At 50.7% G+C, this 17,736-nt stretch overlaps 2 protein-coding genes across 6 annotated transcripts in view; one reads left to right on the top strand and one right to left on the bottom strand.

Annotated features, from left to right (window-relative positions):
* PCIF1 (phosphorylated CTD interacting factor 1) lies at window positions 1-11,302 on the bottom strand. 3 transcript variants are annotated; one of them, XM_077167796.1, is made up of 19 exons: window positions 10,841-11,302; window positions 10,274-10,350; window positions 8,826-9,003; window positions 8,418-8,531; window positions 7,343-7,485; window positions 7,128-7,252; window positions 5,854-5,991; window positions 5,531-5,661; window positions 5,238-5,392; window positions 4,429-4,576; window positions 4,256-4,339; window positions 3,901-4,000; window positions 2,659-2,821; window positions 1,912-2,084; window positions 1,677-1,763; window positions 1,400-1,584; window positions 637-730; window positions 367-542; window positions 1-273 (listed from the first exon to the last, which is right to left on the bottom strand). In XM_077167796.1, the coding sequence occupies exons 5-19, from the start codon at window positions 7,464-7,466 to the stop codon at window positions 51-53; spliced, it is 2,106 nt and encodes a 701-aa protein (XP_077023911.1). In that variant the 5' UTR covers window positions 7,467-7,485; window positions 8,418-8,531; window positions 8,826-9,003; window positions 10,274-10,350; window positions 10,841-11,302; the 3' UTR covers window positions 1-50. The 3 variants fall into 3 exon arrangements, with proteins under 3 accessions (XP_077023911.1, XP_077023914.1, XP_077023913.1); XM_077167799.1 differs by lacking the exon at window positions 10,274-10,350; XM_077167798.1 differs by lacking the exon at window positions 8,418-8,531.
* The window catches only part of PLTP (phospholipid transfer protein), a 20,811-nt gene continuing 13,640 nt past the window's right edge, over window positions 10,566-17,736 (top strand). The window contains exons 1-3 of one of the 3 annotated variants that reach the window (XM_077167808.1): window positions 10,566-11,567; window positions 12,741-12,877; window positions 13,321-14,473. The gene's annotated coding sequence lies outside the window, so the exon portion shown is untranslated. The remainder of the gene's footprint in view (window positions 11,568-12,740; window positions 12,878-13,320; window positions 14,474-17,736) is intronic. The other 2 variants (XM_077167806.1, XM_077167809.1) reach the window with 2 other exon arrangements.

Consider the following 17,736-nt stretch of genomic DNA (forward strand, 5'->3'; position numbering starts at 1 on the left):
AGTCGCAGCAGTCCAGACCAGCACCCCTCGGCCCTCCCCCGCGCACCGTGCTAAGTGGCCTGGGGCTCGCGGCTAGGACCCTGTTCACGGCCCGAGTCCCGGTCCTTGGCCTCAGAGGAGGAGGAGCCAGAGCTGTGGCTGCGGCCTGACTGCCGGTGCGCGCTGCTCAGCTCCTGCAGCTTGGCGGGCGTGGGCCCCCACTTGGCAAAGCCAGGGTCGTTCTGCAGGAAGAGCACAGCTGTATTGTGGACGGCCTTGTAGTGCATTTCCTCCCTGTGGGGAAAAGGCAGCTGCTCAGGGTCTGGCTCGGCCTGGCCTCATGGGCCCAGCTGGGGCCTCCTAGGTCCACCCTCCCTGGGCACCCACTTCTTGCAGACGTGCTGGGAGCCACTGCGGTACTCGTGCTCAAAAGCAGGCAGGACCAGCTGGTGGCGTTTGAAGCGGCTCTGCTCCATGCGGGTGAGCGCCGGGGTCGGGGGTTCCCGCCATTCAGGGATGAACACGATGAAGGACAGGGGTTCCAGAGAGCTCTCGAGCAGTCTCTGTGGGAGGGGGACATGGGATGGATGTCAGGGGCTTCCCCTCAGCTGGCTGGTACTCCTGCCCACTGGCCCCGTGCAGCAGCGGCACACCTACCTCAAAGTGCGAGACCATGGCATCCATGAGCTCCTCGCAGAACGGAGGGTTGGCCTCGAAGGAGCCACTCAGCGGGGAGAAGTCCAGGCAGGGCCTGGGGACAGACGTGAGCATTCTAAGTCCCATCAGGATCCAATTCCCAACCAAAAGTGGGGGCCAACCCCACTCAGGACTGAAGAGACAACCCTCGTGAGGCCAGAAGCCCACATCCACCTTTCATGGGCATCTCTTTTCCTTTGACACCAGCCTGGGATGAGGCATGTGCGTCTCCCTTGAAGGGATGAGGACAGAGAAGCTTGGAGGCTTGGATGCCTGAGACCACCAAGCTTCCTGGAGGAGTTGGGGTTTGGGAAATGTGGCTCTGACCCTGCTGCTGCCACAGCACAGACCATGCCCAGGGTTTCCCCCAGCTGCTGGGCTTTCCTCCTCTTGACAGCCTGCCCTCCTCTTCCTCCTGCAGTCAGTGTTGTTCTTTCCTCTCCTACCTGCTCATCTTCTCTTCCCCCCATTAGTATGTAGGGTCTTTGAGGTCTGTGTTATCACTTGCCATTCCAAACCTGAGCTAATTCACTGAGAAACACACAGGCCGTGTTAGGGATGTGACATGTCTACCCACAGGGCCAGAAAAGCCGAGACTCCCAGAGTTAAATTAAGTGGCATGCCCAAAGTCACAGAGCTGGTAAATGGTGAAGACTACACCTGAGACTGCCCGACTCCAAAGCCTTAAAGCAAAAAAAAAGCAGCTGGCCAACATGGCTCTCACCCGCGGGAGCCAAAGTAGCCGTCTGTGTCGGGAAAGGCAGAGCAGTACTGGCGGAAGTAGCAGTTGAGGGGCGAAGCGAAGCACTCGAAGCTGACGCCGAAGAGCCGATGGAGGGCCTCGAAGACGTGCACGGGCAGCGACCCCTGTAGGCCTGTCCCCTCATAGAGGCCTACGCCAAACATCATCTGCAGGGCGGTCATGGTCAGCGTCTTGGGCTTAGCCTCCCTGCTCCCTCCAGAGAGCTCCCCCTCAAGCCCCTGCTGCTCCATGCCTGTACCTGGTACCGTCGGAGAAGACACCAGACCCGGGGCAGGAACCTCTCAAAGGCAGAGTCATCAATGCAACTGTAGCGATAAAGGAGCCACTGTAGGAGAGAAAGCAGTAGTTTCAACAGTGCTCCCTTGCGCCCTCATCACTGGCCTCCTGCTGAGGATTCTGGATCAACAAAGATCCGGGGCTCTAACTCCTTCCACTGGCTAGGCTGTTCTTCCACCATTTCCCCTGGCTCTTACCAGCTTGCTGAAGTAGTTGCGGCTGACCTTGACCATCTCTCCCTTATAGCGTATGCAGACCACGCTATTCTCCATGTGCATCTCCACGGTGGGCATGGGGGGTGCAGACACGGCCAGCCGGACTGGATAGCAGTATACCAGGCGGGGCTCTACCTCGGGGGCCTCCACCTCCTCTGTGGGCAGGACAGCAGTGAGGGCTGGGCTGCCGGGCTGCCCCAGCCTCTGCTCTCTCTCACCCCAAGCAGCTTCAGTGCCTGTATGTACCAGTATTGCACACACCCAATGAATCCCCCCAGGAAGAAAGGGTGGTGAGTTATCCTTCCACACCAATAAACTGGTTCAGTCAGCTTTGGGAACACAAAGTCAAAACAGAAAAGAACAAAACAGGCTATTGACAGGGGAGAACTGGCGGTCTGTGTCAACATGCTTAGTTCTGAAGCATGGGACATGGGTGGATAAGCAGGCTAGGGTCTGGGCGTTGCAGCCAGGCAGGATACCAGAAGTATACTGCCTTTGTCCTAACAGTCATAACGCTTTACTTAAGGATCTTTCTCTACCAACTTCTGTTATCCTCATCACTTCTCCCTGTTCCTTAGAGAAGAGCTGAACCCCCCTAAATCAGAGAATATAGCCTCAAACTAAAGGGAATAATTGCCAAAAAAATGGGTTTCCCCAAACCACCAGCTCAACTTGTTCCTTCAGGGCCTGTCGATGCCATCACAGACAGCCCTCCTACACCTGTCCTACCTGGGATGTTGTTTTCCTTGAGGATGGCAAGATGCTTCTCACGGATACGCTTAACGTACTCCAGAGAGATGTGATAGATCTTGCTGCAGATGCCTTCCACGGAGTCCTTGGCTGCGGCTGAAACATGGGGGCCACACTGCCTCCGCAGATGCTCCAAGCGATCCTGAGGAGACACTCCTGATCAGGGGTCTAGAGGGAGACCAAAGGACCACTTTTGGGCTGGCAAGGAAGGGTAGGTAATTGCAAAGCTGGTGGATTCCAGCAGTCCTCGTTTTGAAACCTGCCTCTCCTACTTACTAGCTGTGTCCATATCCTTTGGCTTCTCTAAGCCTTATTTCTCAGTTATCAAGGGAACAGGGCCATTTGAATATTAAATATGACCATTCCCATTAAGGGTGTACCAAGACCCAGCATACAGTAAGAGTCCAATATGTGCTAGCAGTTATTGTTGGCATTATACTGTGCCAGATCCCATATAATAGCTGTGGAAATGAACAAACCAGGCACAGTCCCCAACTTACGAACCGCTTGCAAGTCTATTGGGAAGAGAGACATTTACAAAATAGGGGTTCTCTGGTATTGCACAATTAAAATTTAAGCTTTCAGCTACTTGCAAGGATGACTGCAGGCGTTTGTAATTTTGCTAATCACAACTGTGAAGCTGAGGAGTGAAAATGAGTCACTCTGGCTAGTGCGTACACCTACCTTTTCCACTCTCTACGTGTCAAGTACACAGTTACTATGGTGAAGTGCCCAACCTTGTCTCTTGTGAAAAATGGCCCTGAAAAGAAAGCCCATTGCTAGTGCTGGTGGAGAGGTTTAAGAAGTGATGGGTTTGGGCCAGAAAAGTATTGTTTTAGACACATTAAGAATAGGGAAATAAATTTGGTGGTAGCTCTTAATTGCGATATGAATACACACACAAGAGAAAGCAATTTTTGTCAATCTGTTTCCAGAAATCTACCCAAGGGAGGTTGAACAATCATTACATTGAAAAATTAAGTTGTGTGTGGCTAAGCATAGGATTCCATTAAGAATCTTAACAGAAATGAACTTTGGGAGAGAGCTGGGAACCTAAGTAAACATCAAAAGTTTGGAGACGGCTGAATGTCAAAGGTCTGCTGCACTACATAAGAACAAGCTGCTAGGGGAGGCCCTGCCCAACATGGACAGGCAGAGAGGGCTTCTTGGAGAAGTGGCAACAGAGGCTTTAAAATGGCCTTGCTCGGGGGGGCTACGCACCATGTAGTCCTCCTTGGAGGCTGAGTGGTCCTTCCGTAGCCAGCTGAAAGTGTCTTCCACATTCCACTTGACCACTTTTCTGCTGTCAGGGGATGCGCTCCTGCCAGTTGAGAGCAGGAGAGGCAGATGGCTCAGCCCTTATCAGCCGGCTGGAAACGTGTACCAACCCCACCCACCCACCCACCCACCAGCATCTTAGGTGCAAAGGGGAATCAGCCCCTTGACTCACACCACAGCCCTTGTTCTGTCTTCTGCCACCAACAATGGCAGAGCCCTGAGAGTGGGTCAGATGGCCTCCTGCCCCGCTCCAGTCACAAACCCATCTTGCTTGGGGCAGGAGGGGAGAGAGCCAAACCTGGATTCGATGAGTCGCCTGGCAGCCTCAGCGTATTTAAACAGCAGGCGTTTGGCTTCCTCCCGGAACTTGATTCTGGATAGCCTAGGTTAGAGTGGGCGACGTTAGAGCCCTTCTATACATAACTGCACTGAAACCAAATGACCCAAAGGTCCTCAGTTGTGAGGCTGTACCTGATGGGAATGTCATTCATGATTTCCCGGAACATGGATGGCGACACGACTGGTTCACAGTTGCTTGGCAACAGGGGATCAGATCCTTTGTCTACCACCTTGCGCTCCAGCATCCAGCGGTTGAAAGATTCGCGAGGAGGCTCAATGCCTGCAGGACAGGAGAGCTGATGAAGGTCCACATTTAGTCAAGAGTTTCTCTTGAGGCCTGGCAAACAGGAGGCATCATGGTGGCAATTAGAGGTAGAAGCATAAAGGACATGGACCCAGTTATTTGGAAGATCAGAGCCTAGACTGTTTTGCAAAGCATATTCTGGTTATTAGTACTTTGAATGTTATTAAGTGTTACAGAGTAAAGAAAGGAGGAGTGGGTTCTACATCCCAGTAGCTGAGCAGATTTACTTACTAACTATAAATAAAAGCTGCAGTTTATTGAACACTTACCCATTTCATTTCCTCCATGGAATAACCCTGGTTTTGATGCCTTTTTACAGATTTGTAAAAGGGCTTTGAGCAGTGCCCAGCATGTAGTAAGTGCTATGGAAGTGTGAATTATTCTTGTCACTGACCTCAGCCACCCTTATGAGTAGGTGTTACTATTCTGCCTGTGTTACAGATGAGGAAACCAAGGTACAGAGAGCGTAAGAGATGAGTCCTGAATCACAGAGCCAAGTGGTGGAGCTGGGACTCTTAAGCAGGTGTGCCCCCTCCATAGTGCCTGCCCCTAACCTCTAGGTTCTACTGTGCCATCCCCAAGTCCACCCGGCCAACCCCCAGTTTTTTCTAAAGGCCGAGGCCTGGGAGGCAGCTACCCTCTCGCTGCTGGCACAGCTCCCGGTAGTGCTGCCGAAGCTTCAGGATGAGCTGAGAGCGAAGCAGCTCCACTTCGGGATGCGGGGGCAGCACCTCTGAAGGCCCCCGGTGCTTGATGACGGCATTGGTTTGGATGTCCAGATCCCAGTACACCCTTGGAGCACACACAGGAACGATGAGGAGAGAAGAGAAAGGGGAGAGAGAGGTGCCCTGCCCACCACCACCATCCCGTAGTCCCAGACAGGCTGGCTGTCAGTAATGGGTGTCCCTGAGCTGGTCAGCAAGGACTCACTCAGTGGGTCGCAGGAGAGCTGTCTGTTGTTTATCTTCAGAGGATGTACCCCAAATCTTTAGCATTGGGGTTCCTGGAACACTGGGGGAGCTGGGCACCGACTGGGCTATGGGTGTCACAGGGATTTCAATCTGAAGCAAAAGAGCCACAGAGGCATCAGGAAATTCAGCAAATAGGCTCCAATGTTCTGAGCATATAGTGAGCTGAGTGCCAGCACCCCCGCCTGACCAACATGCTGAGGCTCAGCCCTTGCAAGGAATCTGCTGGTTGCCTGTCTGAGCTAGCACTTACCAGCCAGGTCCTGCGAGCAAGCAGACACTCACCTTAGGCTTCTTCACGCCATTGCCGCTGGGCTGCTCTTCTGAGAGCTGCCGCTTTCTGGGCTTGTTCTCAGCCGGGGGGGTTTCCACCAAGCTTGAGTCTTGGGGCAGTGGGGTCGCATTCAGCCCCAAAGGGTCCGACTGGTGGAGAGAGACCAGCAGAGTTGCAACCAGGGCCGTGGCCTGGGAGCCCCAGGACGGAGGAATCCTGATGCCCTCCCACACCCTGCTCCAGCTCTTTGAGAAGGGTAGAGGGGGCTGGGATACAGGTGGAGAAGACCAGACCTCAAGCAGGGAGCCTGAGTTCCACTCCTGCCTGTCTCACTGGCTGTGAATCTGAGCAAGTTACCGCCCTTCCTATTTCCCCCACCTTCAAAATGGCCAGGCTAAGAAGGCCCTTGCCCTTTAGAAGAATCAGTGAACACAACTTACTTAACATCTAGCATGGAATCAGTGCTCAGTTTTGTTTTCCTTAGGAACCAGAATGAAGTAAAAAATAAAGGAAAAACTCAAGAAATGCTTATTTTAAAAAGCAAGACACTGTGGTTAGAAGTACTTTGGAGACATCGAGAATATGAGTGTGGTGTAAGCAGTGTGGCCTTGAAGTCACTTCAAGCTACAAGCCCTGCTCTGCCTCTTACTAACAGTGAGGTCTTGGGCTAGTCATCTCCCCTGAGCTTCAGTTTCTTTACGTGCAAAAGGAGGTGCCACCTGGCTTGACTGTGCCCAGTGAGATGGGCCCAAAAGCCCACATTCCTGCTTGTACTTCCCCATCACAGACATCTCAGCTTCTGGAATGCTCTTCTCCCTCCTGCCACATTCACCTAGCTAACCTCGCTACTAGTTCTCAGAGAAGCTCTGCCTGCCCCATCCCCTTCCCAGACCAGGTCAGGTCCTCTGATATACTGTAACACCCACCATTCTTCCTGTAAGTGCCACCATTATAATTCTACAGTTAACTGATCATTTGTTTAATGCCTGTCTCCCTCCAGTGGACCAGGAGCTCCAGGAGAACAGAGATCACGTCTAACATGTTCACAACTGCATCGCTGGTATAATGCCCAACAGGCAGAAGTTCCATATCAAACACTAACATAGTTATCTGCTCTCCTATCTCAGTGAAGTTCCATAGAGAACATGGATGTTATGTCTTGCCTGTCATTGTATACCCAGGTCTTGGCACAGGGCTGGGGTACACAGTAGCTGCTCAGAGTACATTTGGGGAAGGCCTAGAAACCAGAGGCTGCCTTGAGACCGCTGCCCTAGCTGACACTCACAATCACATCATGCTGGCCCAGCACAGGCATTTCCCAGAGTGACTGGTTAGTGAATCGGTTGAAGTAGTAGGGACGGTTCTCCCTCCTGCTCCAGCACTTCTCCCAGCCTGCATGCACCAGCTCCTCTGGAAATGAGCACAGAGACCCACCAGGGTCTGAGTTGTTCCTGGGTGCCATCAGCCCCCCTGCCACTCCCACCACTGTCTCGTCAGTACCTGGGAGGTCCTGTACCAGGCGAATGGGCTTTGGAGAGCAAGGCTGGCTCTGATTGGATGTGCCTGGGGAGTGACTCAGCAGGGATGCCTCCTCCCGGGGGCTGCCATGGTTCTCATTGGCCATCTCAGCACCCACACGGGACCTGCCACATAGAAGACCAAATATTGTCAGGGCCAGCAGGGCACGGAAGTCAGTTCCACCCAGCACCCACCAATTAGAATCCACTGAGGACCCCACTGTACCACCCACAGATAGGAAAGTCCTGTTCTAGAGGGCAATCCAGTCCTGTCCTAGAGGGCAAGCATGGTGCCACAAAAGGAGCCCTTGGGTATATGGTGCTGTTTCTTCAAGAGTAAAATGGGTGCCCTCCTGCTGTTCCTCCAGACCAGAATACCCTTTTTCAGTTCTCTGCCTAGCTTGACACCAGGCTCACCTCCAGGAAGCCTTCCTTGGTAGGTGGTCAGAGGCACTCCTCAGGGCCATGAACACCTCTATCTTAGCACTCAGATGGTCTGGTTATCAACTGGGTTACAAACTCCTCATTAGACTACCAGAACTCCAAGACTAGGAATTGGGTCCAATTCAGTTCTTTCCAATGCTTAGCATGGTATCTGTCTCCTATAGGACCTCAATTTATTCTGCAAATATTTACAAAGCATCAATGTGGCAAATGAGAGAATAAGGCTTCCTACAAGAGCGACCCTCTTTTTCTCTGCTTCCTAACTGGAACAAAGCACAGCTGGGGAAGGCATGGAATCTATTTGGTTGCCCAGTATACACTACAGGGCAGAAAACAATCTGTTACTAAAAGAATCAATGGAACTGAAAAGGAATACCTAATTCAGTGTTTCCTAATCCTACAGTAAAAATTTACTTTAAACACAAGCAAGGCCAGATTCCTCAGATTTGTATTCCCTGACACCACCACCCAAAGCACATTCAGCACAAGCCTCAACAACCAAAGCAGCTCCCAGCCTGGAGTGCTGGACTCCTAGGAGTCCAAATGAAATGGGCTTGCTGAAGCTAAAGCTCTTTTCAATATGTCACCACACCCAAAAGAAATTAAGCATTTACCCAAGATAAGACCACAAAGATGAGCTTAAACACCAATTATCTTTGCTTGTTGAAATGTTATCGACTTAGTGTGGTCACAATGGTTAGCTCATGCTGATCAGAAGCTCTGACTGCCTGTTGACAACATCAAAAGAATTGCTGAGACAGTGATTTTATTTTACACTTAGTTATAGATGTCTCTTAATTTAGAAAGGGAAAAATAAATCGTTATTTCATTTGGCAAATAAAAATGCAGAAGGCAAAAGGAAATAGATACAACAAAAGGGGACCTTGACAACGAAAAGGTTTTGAACCACTGAACAAGGGGAGAAAAAACTAGCTGCCTTGGTTCTCCGGGAAGAAGGGAATCCCAGTGCTGTGGGGGCTGAGCCATGGATTTCAAGGCTGGGCATGGTCCGTTTCTCTCACCCTCTGGGGTCTGCAATGCTAGCATGAGAAGGTTTTCTTCTCTGGCAGGATGGACCCCCACGTCACAGGGTCGCACAGAGGCAGGAGGGAGGCCTGCCTGGAGGAAGGCTCAGCACAGGTGGGTAGGCTGGTCAGCAGTGTAGTGGATGGGGCCCTAGGGGATTCCTTGTGTCAGCAGCTGGAGAGCAAACAGAAAGAAAGACAGTCGCAGACTTGTGAAATGTTGCAGGTCAGGGACGATGGCAAAGGCCCAGGGCAATGTGGAAAGCCCCTGGGCAGGGCAGGGCACCTGTGGGGGCATCTGGGGATCCAGGAGATGAAAGTGGTATTTTTCAATCTTTCCAATCAACAGGCAGGCTTCACAGGCATGCAACCTGAGCATCTCATGACTCAGATGGGCCCTGAACTTGGTTTCTGATGTCACCATCTTGTTCTTAATAATTTTTTTAACAGAGGGTCCCACATTTTCATTTTGCATTGGCACATTTTCATTTTGCATTGGATGCTGCAAATTGTGTGGCCAATTGTGCCAACCAAAATACCAAGAGAAAAGTAAACAAGCATACACATCAGAGATCTGGAGACACGGTCAGCTCTAAACCCACAGCAAGTGACAGACACACTTCTTTGAATCATGTCTTTAAAAAACAAAACACAAAACATGCAAACGCATTGAATAACACATCTTGTTTATCTTTATTTAAATATGTTTTCCCCATGAAACGCTCCATGATATTGATGCACGAGGTAGTAGAACTATCCAGAAGAGGCACAAGCAGCACAGCTTTAGCGACACCAAATGGGGGCAATGCAGTGTTTCCAAGACCAGTTGTGCATCAGAATCACCCAGGAGCTTGTAAAAAATTCAAATTCCTTTACCTCAGTCCAGATCTTAGGCCTCAGAGATGGCGAGGGGAGCTACACAAAAATCTGTAATTGTTAAACACACCCCAAGAGTGAGACTGAGAGAAGGGATCATAACTGATTTTTTCATTTCACAGCGTTTGAAATTTTTACCAATTTCTATATGATTAAAAATAGAGCTTTTAGGGCGGGCCACAGTGGCTCAGCAGGCGGAGTTCTTGCCTGCCATGACGGAGACCCGGGTTCCATTCCCGGTGCCTGTCCACGCAAAAAAATAAAAAAATAGAGCTTTTTTATTCCTCAGGTGATCCGGGTGCAGTAAATGTGTGGCCGAAGCTCTGGGGTTGGACAGACCCGGGTCCCTGACCCTTTTGTAGCTTACGGGTTTACAAACAGGAATCCCCTAACCTCTCTGGTCCTGATGCGTAGTCTAGCATATCGTCCACACTAAGAGATAGGCGCTACTTTTAAGACGACGTTTTTATTTATCCTGTAGCTTTTCGACCCCCATGCATGCCACAGTTTGAGAAGTGCAGAGAAACTTAAGGATAAACAACTGTATTAGTGCAACGAGAGGAACCCACCAAAATGAAAAGACAGGCCGGTCCGGGATTGGAGGAAGATGGAGTAGGAGCGTCTCGGGAATGCACCAATCAGAATCCTGCATCCCAAGGGGGGAGGAGTCAAAGGGTTTGCAAAGTGCGCGGGCGCAAGGGGGACGCGCGAAAGAAAGGAGGGGCGAACTATAGCGCGCGTGCACCTTTCCCTCCCCCACACCCCCAACCGCAGCGGGGGCGGGCTGTTTGGCGCGCGCGCGCCGACCCATCTCCGGGACTCCGCCCCCCGCCCTGCCGCGCGCGCCCGCCCCCGGGCTGAGGCGACTCAGAGTCGGAGCCCGACACAAAGGCGGTGGCGGCGGCGGCAGCGGAGGGGCTCTGGAGGCCGCTCCGCCCGCGCTCTCGAGGCCTACCTCCCTCACCCCGGCCGCCGGACCGGCCACCCTTCGGCTGGGCTAAGATGGCGGCGGCGACAGAGACGGGGCAAGCCGCAAACCCGAACGGAAAGCGCCAGAGAGGCTGCCGCTGCCTGGTCTCAAATCCCGGGACGCTGGCGCAGCTCGCAACGGGACCATGGCTTCCTGGGGCTCTTACCTGCCCGGAGCGGACTCGAGGGGATGCGACTACACGTTCTACTCGACCGCCCGTTTAGCCGCCTCCGCCTCGCCCTCCCCAGCGCCGCTGCCGCCATCTTGTGACCCGGCCCGGGACTCCGGGCTGCGCATGCGCTGATAACGCCTCTGTGGGACCTCGGCTCTGCCGCGCCGCCATCTTGAGTGTGGCAGCCTCGACTGGGTCCTCAGACCCTGCATGCTTTCGGTTCCTTCCTCTTCCTCCTATTCTACCCTCGGCCTTGAGGAGCGGGGGAATATCTTTACAGGCCCTGGAGTGTGGTCTGAGGGCGGAACGAACACCCCGGCCTCAGTTTCCCCAGTCAGCAACACCCACAGGGGCCGGAGGATCCGAGTGGGCGGTCCGTTGGCAGGGCCAGACTGAGTGTGCGCAGCAGGGGGCGCGGGGCTGGCTTGGAAGCTGCTGGGGGCTCGGGCTTACCCGCCTGCCCGGGGGCGGAGTCCTGGTGACGTGGGCGCTGGAGGTGGCGGGACCGGGGTCCTAACCCGGACGCGGCTCTCGTCACGTACAGTGCCTTTGTCCCTCTGAATGCTTCCCTGTCTTGGATCCTGGGATACTTTTCCGGCCATTTCCTGTGTCCGTGATTCATGCAACTCGAACCTCCCATAATGAGGTTGCACAAGTTATAAATGCTCTTGAATAGAGGAAAAGAAAAAAGACGAGGGATGTAAATAGAGCCTTCGGCCAAGTAAGTGCGTCTGAGGGCTTTCTAACACTGACAAGTAGCCGCTAGTGCAGTTCGTAGCCTCGCCGATACCTCAAACCGGCCACATGGGTTAGCTGCCCGAGACTGGCAATGGCTAGGGTGCGCCGTGTCCTAGCCGCGGGGTTCTTTGGTGGGAGCGGGCAGCGACTCGGAACGGTAGCTCCCCTCCCTCCGTCAAGTCTAGACCTCCAGTGGCAGCTCGGGGAAAGGACAAGTTAGCCACCTGCTGTGTGGAGCCCGAGGCTGCAGAAACCCCAACTAAGGCTGCGGGTGTCAGTAACCTTGGAAGCGAGGGGTGTGAATGGTAGTTACAGACCAGGATCAGACTAACCGTTCATGTCCCACCTCCACCCTAGACGTGTCGAACCCCTTTTTAAACTTTAGTTTCCTCGAATGGAAGAGGTTTCATGAGGATTCAATGGGGTGGTGCACATAAAAGACCTCAGCAAGGTACTTGACTGGTCGTGAATGCTTAATAAATGCTAGCTATTAGCAGCTAACAGTACCTGAGTTGTCATGGGTTCTTAATGTTAGCAATTCCCTCCAGAAATATACTGGTTCTATGTACACGTGGTACATGCAGCAGTATCTGCTCACACAGCTTACTGTTCAGGTGGGAGGCTTGGTAGGAAATCAGGTGCCTGAGCCCCACCTCAAACTTACACAGGGACATCCATGTCCTGTTTTGCCTGGGACAGTCTTGGCTTATGCCTGTTGATCTGACATAATTATTAATCCTACCTCCTTTCTCAAGAGTGTTCTGGTTTGAATAATAAATGCTGGGATCACTGCATCTACAGAGTGCTCAGTCTTACAAGCTCCCAGCTAGTTCTTATTCACACTAAAGTATAGAAATCATGTAATTATCAGTTCTTGTTTTTATGTTCTCAAAGTATTTCCTCATTCATTATTCAGATTCTCTTAACGATTGATAAGCAAATCCCAAGTGCCTATTCCTCCGTTTTGCCTTGTGATACTCTAAAAGACCGTGGGAGCAGGAATTATCCCAAATCTGCACATGAGGAAACAGGCTGAGGGGATTGGGCCAAGGATGAAGCAATTGATCATGTTCACACAGCCATAAAGTAACAACTTTTTGAGAGGCTGTGCTATATACATATAACCTGATTTTCCCCTGGAACTTTGAATACCTAGAGTAGGAGTTCTGCACATTGGAAGTCAGCATTGCCACATGCAACAACTGTTAAAGAAATTGAGAAAGAGATGAGGCTTCAATTAGAGATGAGAATGAAGATGACGTGGTCAAGACTAAAGTAAATCAAAATACAAGGGTAAGGAGAACATTGTATTTTAGAATTTCACCTGCTGTATAAGACCAAAGGAAGAGAGGTTTAGTTTGTTCAAAAACTGAATTTTCTGTAGCACATAATCTCATTCAACCTGTCTGGAAGGATCATTTAAACAACCGAAACACGGAGCCCAGAATGAAAGTGAGGGCTTGTAATTCTGTATAGAAGTATTGGCAAAGCCCCTTAGGGGATGGGAGAAAAATATGGAACTATTAAACTTTGCCACAGGGAAACCCCTGATACTGTCTTTGTTCATTTCTTGTCACTACCCTCTAGGCAGGGGCTTCTTAAAGATGGGGACTGGGGCTTGTCCTCTGTACCTCCCACACTGAGCGATGTGCCTGATCCTCTGTAAATGTAACCACAGACAGACTACACTGGTTTAAGCCTGGGTGACTTTTCGGGTATCCCTGTTTCTATTCCAGGCTCTGGTTTCTGTGGCGGGAACACTAAGGCAGTGAACGCCCTTTGGGATGCCAGGAAAAGCATGAGCTGCTTGCTGTGGCAGAATCTGCCTGGATCGTGGAGTCATCTACTCTCAAGATGGGGCAGGCCAGATTGAGCCAAGATCCCAGTGCATTCAAGCCCTCTGGCAGCTTATCTGGACTAAGAATTCTCACCAAATCAGCAAGTCTGGGCTGGGAGAAATAGTTGTGATAAGCAGGGCCCCTCCAAGTGGGACCACGCTTGTTTAAATAGACTTCTGTGAGGGTCTTACATTCTTAATAATTTTTTTTAACAAGAAGCCCCCATTTTCAGTTTGCGCCTGGGCCCTAAATATTATGGAGGCAATCCTGGCTGGGAGCCCACTGCCAGGGCCTCAGAGGTCCCCAGCCTCAACTCAGGACAAAGCCTGGCCTCCATGTTAAAGCAGAAACGTAAACATGCAGGCTCAGGTTTTCCTTAACCTCGGCATTCTCTTCACCTACAGCAAGCAGCAGCTGAGAGGGAGCCCATATTTCATTCCCTGAGGTCTGGCAGTTGCAGAAGGGAGGCTCCAGGAAGTTTCCTGCAGGTCTTGCACTGGATTGTTTCCATCTCACACCCCATGGTGGAGCTGCCCACAGACCCTATTCTGTAGTTTAAACAGTCTCAAGGCAGTTTTCAGGGCAAGTGGGCCGGGTCCCAACAGAGCTGTGGAAGGGAGGTTTCTACCCCAAGAATGTGGTTCCCACAGGGAGTGGCTCCTGGCTGTTCTGGGAGCAGACAAGAGAAGCCACTCAGGCCAAGAATAGATGAGAGGGGTGAGGCGTTTCCTTTGGTACTCCTGAACCTGTCGTGTGTGATGTCCTGTGACGCTCCCTTCCTCCCTTTCTTCATTGGGCTGGGCCCTGTTTGTGTCATGAGGCCTGTGGGCTTTGAAAACTAGCAATAAACAAGACAGACTCTGTCCTCAGGGAGCTCACAGAACAGTGGGGGAGGCAGGCACGCAAACAAATCCTCTGCTGCCATTAGATAAGCGCTCGCTCTAAGGTTAATGACCAAGGGCCCTGAGAACACAGAGGAGTAGACTTCAGAAGAGATGGCAACGGGGTGGACAAGGAAGAGGAAGGGTAGAGCCTGTGCAGAAACCTGGAGGTATGGAGCAACATGGCCTGTTGGGAGAGATGGGGATGGTTGGCCTGAGCACTGCCAGGGAATGGGGAGGAGGTGCAGGTCTAACCAAAACCTTGGAATCCAAATTCAGTCCCTGCCCTGGGTTAGTGCTCCACCCCTGGTAGTGTTTAGGTTAGCTCAGGGGGAGCGGGGGGGGGGGGGGGGGGGGGGGGGGGGAAGTATTTGTAGTTGTCCCATCTTCACCCCACACCCACCCATTTCCCGAGATGCCCATTTTTCTACTTTGGGCAGAGTGCCAAGGACTAGGATGTTTACACTATGAGCTGAGTCTGCAGAATTAAATCTCAGACTTCTCCAAAAAGAGGCCAGAGTGACAACTGGCAGCTTCCTGCAAGCCTGAGATCAGAGGAAATTTTGACCAAGAGAGGAAAGGGAGGAGGACACCCAGCTGAGACTAGGCCCCAGAGAGGGTTCCTAGGACACTTTGTTACCGGGCAAAGGCCATGGATTCTCTGCCTGATGCGCTCAATAACCAATTTCTGAGACCCCGGGGTTTCAAAGAAAGAGTTCATCACTAGGCACATAGTAGGAGAGTGGGTGGCCTAGCAACCCAAAATCTGTCTCCCCCAACTGCAGTAATTCTGATGGTTTTATTAGAGAAAGTGCTGGGCAGGGTTCAGGATAATGAGCACGGTGGCTCCACATGTTGTAATTAGAGGGGACTCTAAGTATTGAGCATGCGCAGATTGATCACATGCTTAGTCACAGAACGTATGTAAGGAAATGGTGGAATGAGGTATGGGTGGCTTTAGGTTATAGTCTAAGCTCCTGTGCATGTCAGGTGGATCCACTTTGGTTAGATCCAGTCTTGGTCATAAAGATAACTTTGGACTTGGGGTGGGTTAGTTCTGGGCTGACCTAAGACCCTTCATTAATAAACATTAGGAGCTGTCTGTAGGGATGACAAGACTCTATAGTTGAAAAATTGGACAACTGCGTACAAATGAAGGTTAGTCACAAGGTTTTACAATCCCGGGGCAGAAGTTAAGGGCTGTATAATCATTTTCAGAGCTCAAGGCGGCTGGTTTACAATTTAGAGATTTCAGATATTTACCTCTGTCTATCCCAATATACCAGAAAGCAAAAAGGAATATCTAAATAACGATTCAGCAATCAAAATCATCCCTTAAATTCTGATTTTTCAGTTACAATTTGGCTTCTAACCCAGAGGTTGCAACCCTGATTGTGGCAAAAATGTTTAACAGCTTTTTTTGTGATATCATTTATATACCATGAAATTAACCTGTTTCAAATATACAATTCTAAGATTTTTCTAATGTAGTCTTTCACATCTTGTTTCTTTCACTTAGCATGTTTTTGAGATCCATCCATGTAGCAAGTATCAGTACAGTAGTCTTGTTCTCTTTTATTGCTGTATAGTGCACCGTGTTTTGTTTCTCTGTTCACCAGTTGATGGAAATTTGGGTTGTTTCCAGTTTTTAGTTGTTGTGAATAATGCTGCTATTCCCATTCATATAGAAATCTTCCTGTGAACATGTGTTTTCATTTCTCTTGGGTAGACGCCTAGAAGTGGAATTGCTGGGCTGTATGGTAAATTTATGTTTAACTTTTTAAGAAACTGCCAAACTGTTTTCCAAGGCAGCTGTACCATTTTGCATTCCCACCAGCAATGTAAAGCGTCCCCATTTCTATACATCCTTGCCAGCTCTTTTATTATATCCTGCTTGCAAACTTTTAGAAAACACTCACCAATGCCTGAGCCCCCCACCCCAGGCAAATTAAATCAGAATCTTGGGGTTTGGAGTGCAGCCATTTTTTTTTAATTAAAAAATAATACAAACAACTCTACTTTAAAGCTGCTAATGTGCAGAAGAATTGAGAACTGCTGATCTAACTTCAGGCTTCAAGTTCTGTCCTAAGGTACACAGAGAAGGACCTCAAACTCACCAGCCCCAGGAAACAAAGGGGCTTGGGTGTGGGAGACAAGATGCCACACTGAGCCACATGTCTTGTCCCAGGGCAGACAGACCTGTTGGAAGGTGAGGCGAAGCAAGGGGGCTGGGAGAGGGTAGGGTAGGATGTACAGATTTCTGCACTGCCAGCCCAGATGCTGAGGGGGCAACTCCTGTGACCTTAGGGATTGCTCAGCCCTCTAAAGAGATTAGCAAAATATGACATTCTTGGCTGCAGATCTGTTCCAAATAACCGTGGAGAAATGCATGGAGATGGGTGGTGCCAGTAAGCAGAAGGAGCTTTGAGGCTAAGCGGGGGATTAGGTCAGGGCCATACAGTCTGCAATAAAATCTGCTTTTAAAGGGTCTGCAGATGATAACCACCCATTCTTGAGTTCAATAAATGTTGACTGAGCATGGCCGTATGCTGGGCACTGTGGATACAGCCATGAATAAGAGAGTCAGGCTCCTGTCTTTCTGGGTACAGTCTACTGGAAAAAAATACACAATAGAGAATTAATCAAATGGAGTGCCAGGAAATGATGGGGAAGAGGCCTCTCCGTGGGGGTGACATTTGAGCAGAGATGTGAGTGAGTTTAGGAAGCCAACTATGCAAAGGTCTGTGATAGTTGGTAGAGAGAAGAGCTCATGGAAAGACAGGATGAATGAGCTTGGTGTACTCCAAAGGATGGGAGCAGAAGGCACTGGAGAGGCGCGTAGGCAAGAGCAGAGATCACCTGGAGTCTGTCCGGGGCCATGGGGCAGAGTCCAGGCTTTGTTTGGTGTGATGGGGAGTCATTGGAGGGCTTTGAGCAGGGTATTAAAATGCTCATTTCCACTTTTTAAAGATCAGTTTGCTGCTGTGGGAAGAACAGACCTATGGGGAAAATAGAGATAGGGAGATGAGGCAGGTTGTCCAGGTAAAGGATGGGAACGGCTTAGACCAGTGTTGGCGAAAATGGAGAGAACTGTATAGTTGTGGGACATCTTTTGGAATTAGAGACACCAGGATTTGCTGACATGGGGTGTAAGGGAAAAAGGGAGTCAAGGAGAATCCCTATGTTTTTGACTTGAGCATCTGGGAGAAAGATTGTGCCATGATCTGAGATGGAGTGAGAGAAGAGAATTGGGTACCAGAGGGTGGGGTGCTAAACTTTCACCAGATCTAGCAGGGTGAAAGAGAGGAGGGAGGGAGGCTGGAGCACTGTGATGGTCGCATGACTCCTGGCTGGGTACGGGGCAGCACTCCTTAGCCAATGAGTTGGTTCACCCACAGCCTGTGTTGAGTTGGGACCCCAGAGACTGTAGCAT

This window comes from Tamandua tetradactyla, chromosome 1, assembly GCF_023851605.1.
Source record: "Tamandua tetradactyla isolate mTamTet1 chromosome 1, mTamTet1.pri, whole genome shotgun sequence".
Lineage (NCBI taxonomy): Eukaryota > Metazoa > Chordata > Mammalia > Pilosa > Myrmecophagidae > Tamandua > Tamandua tetradactyla.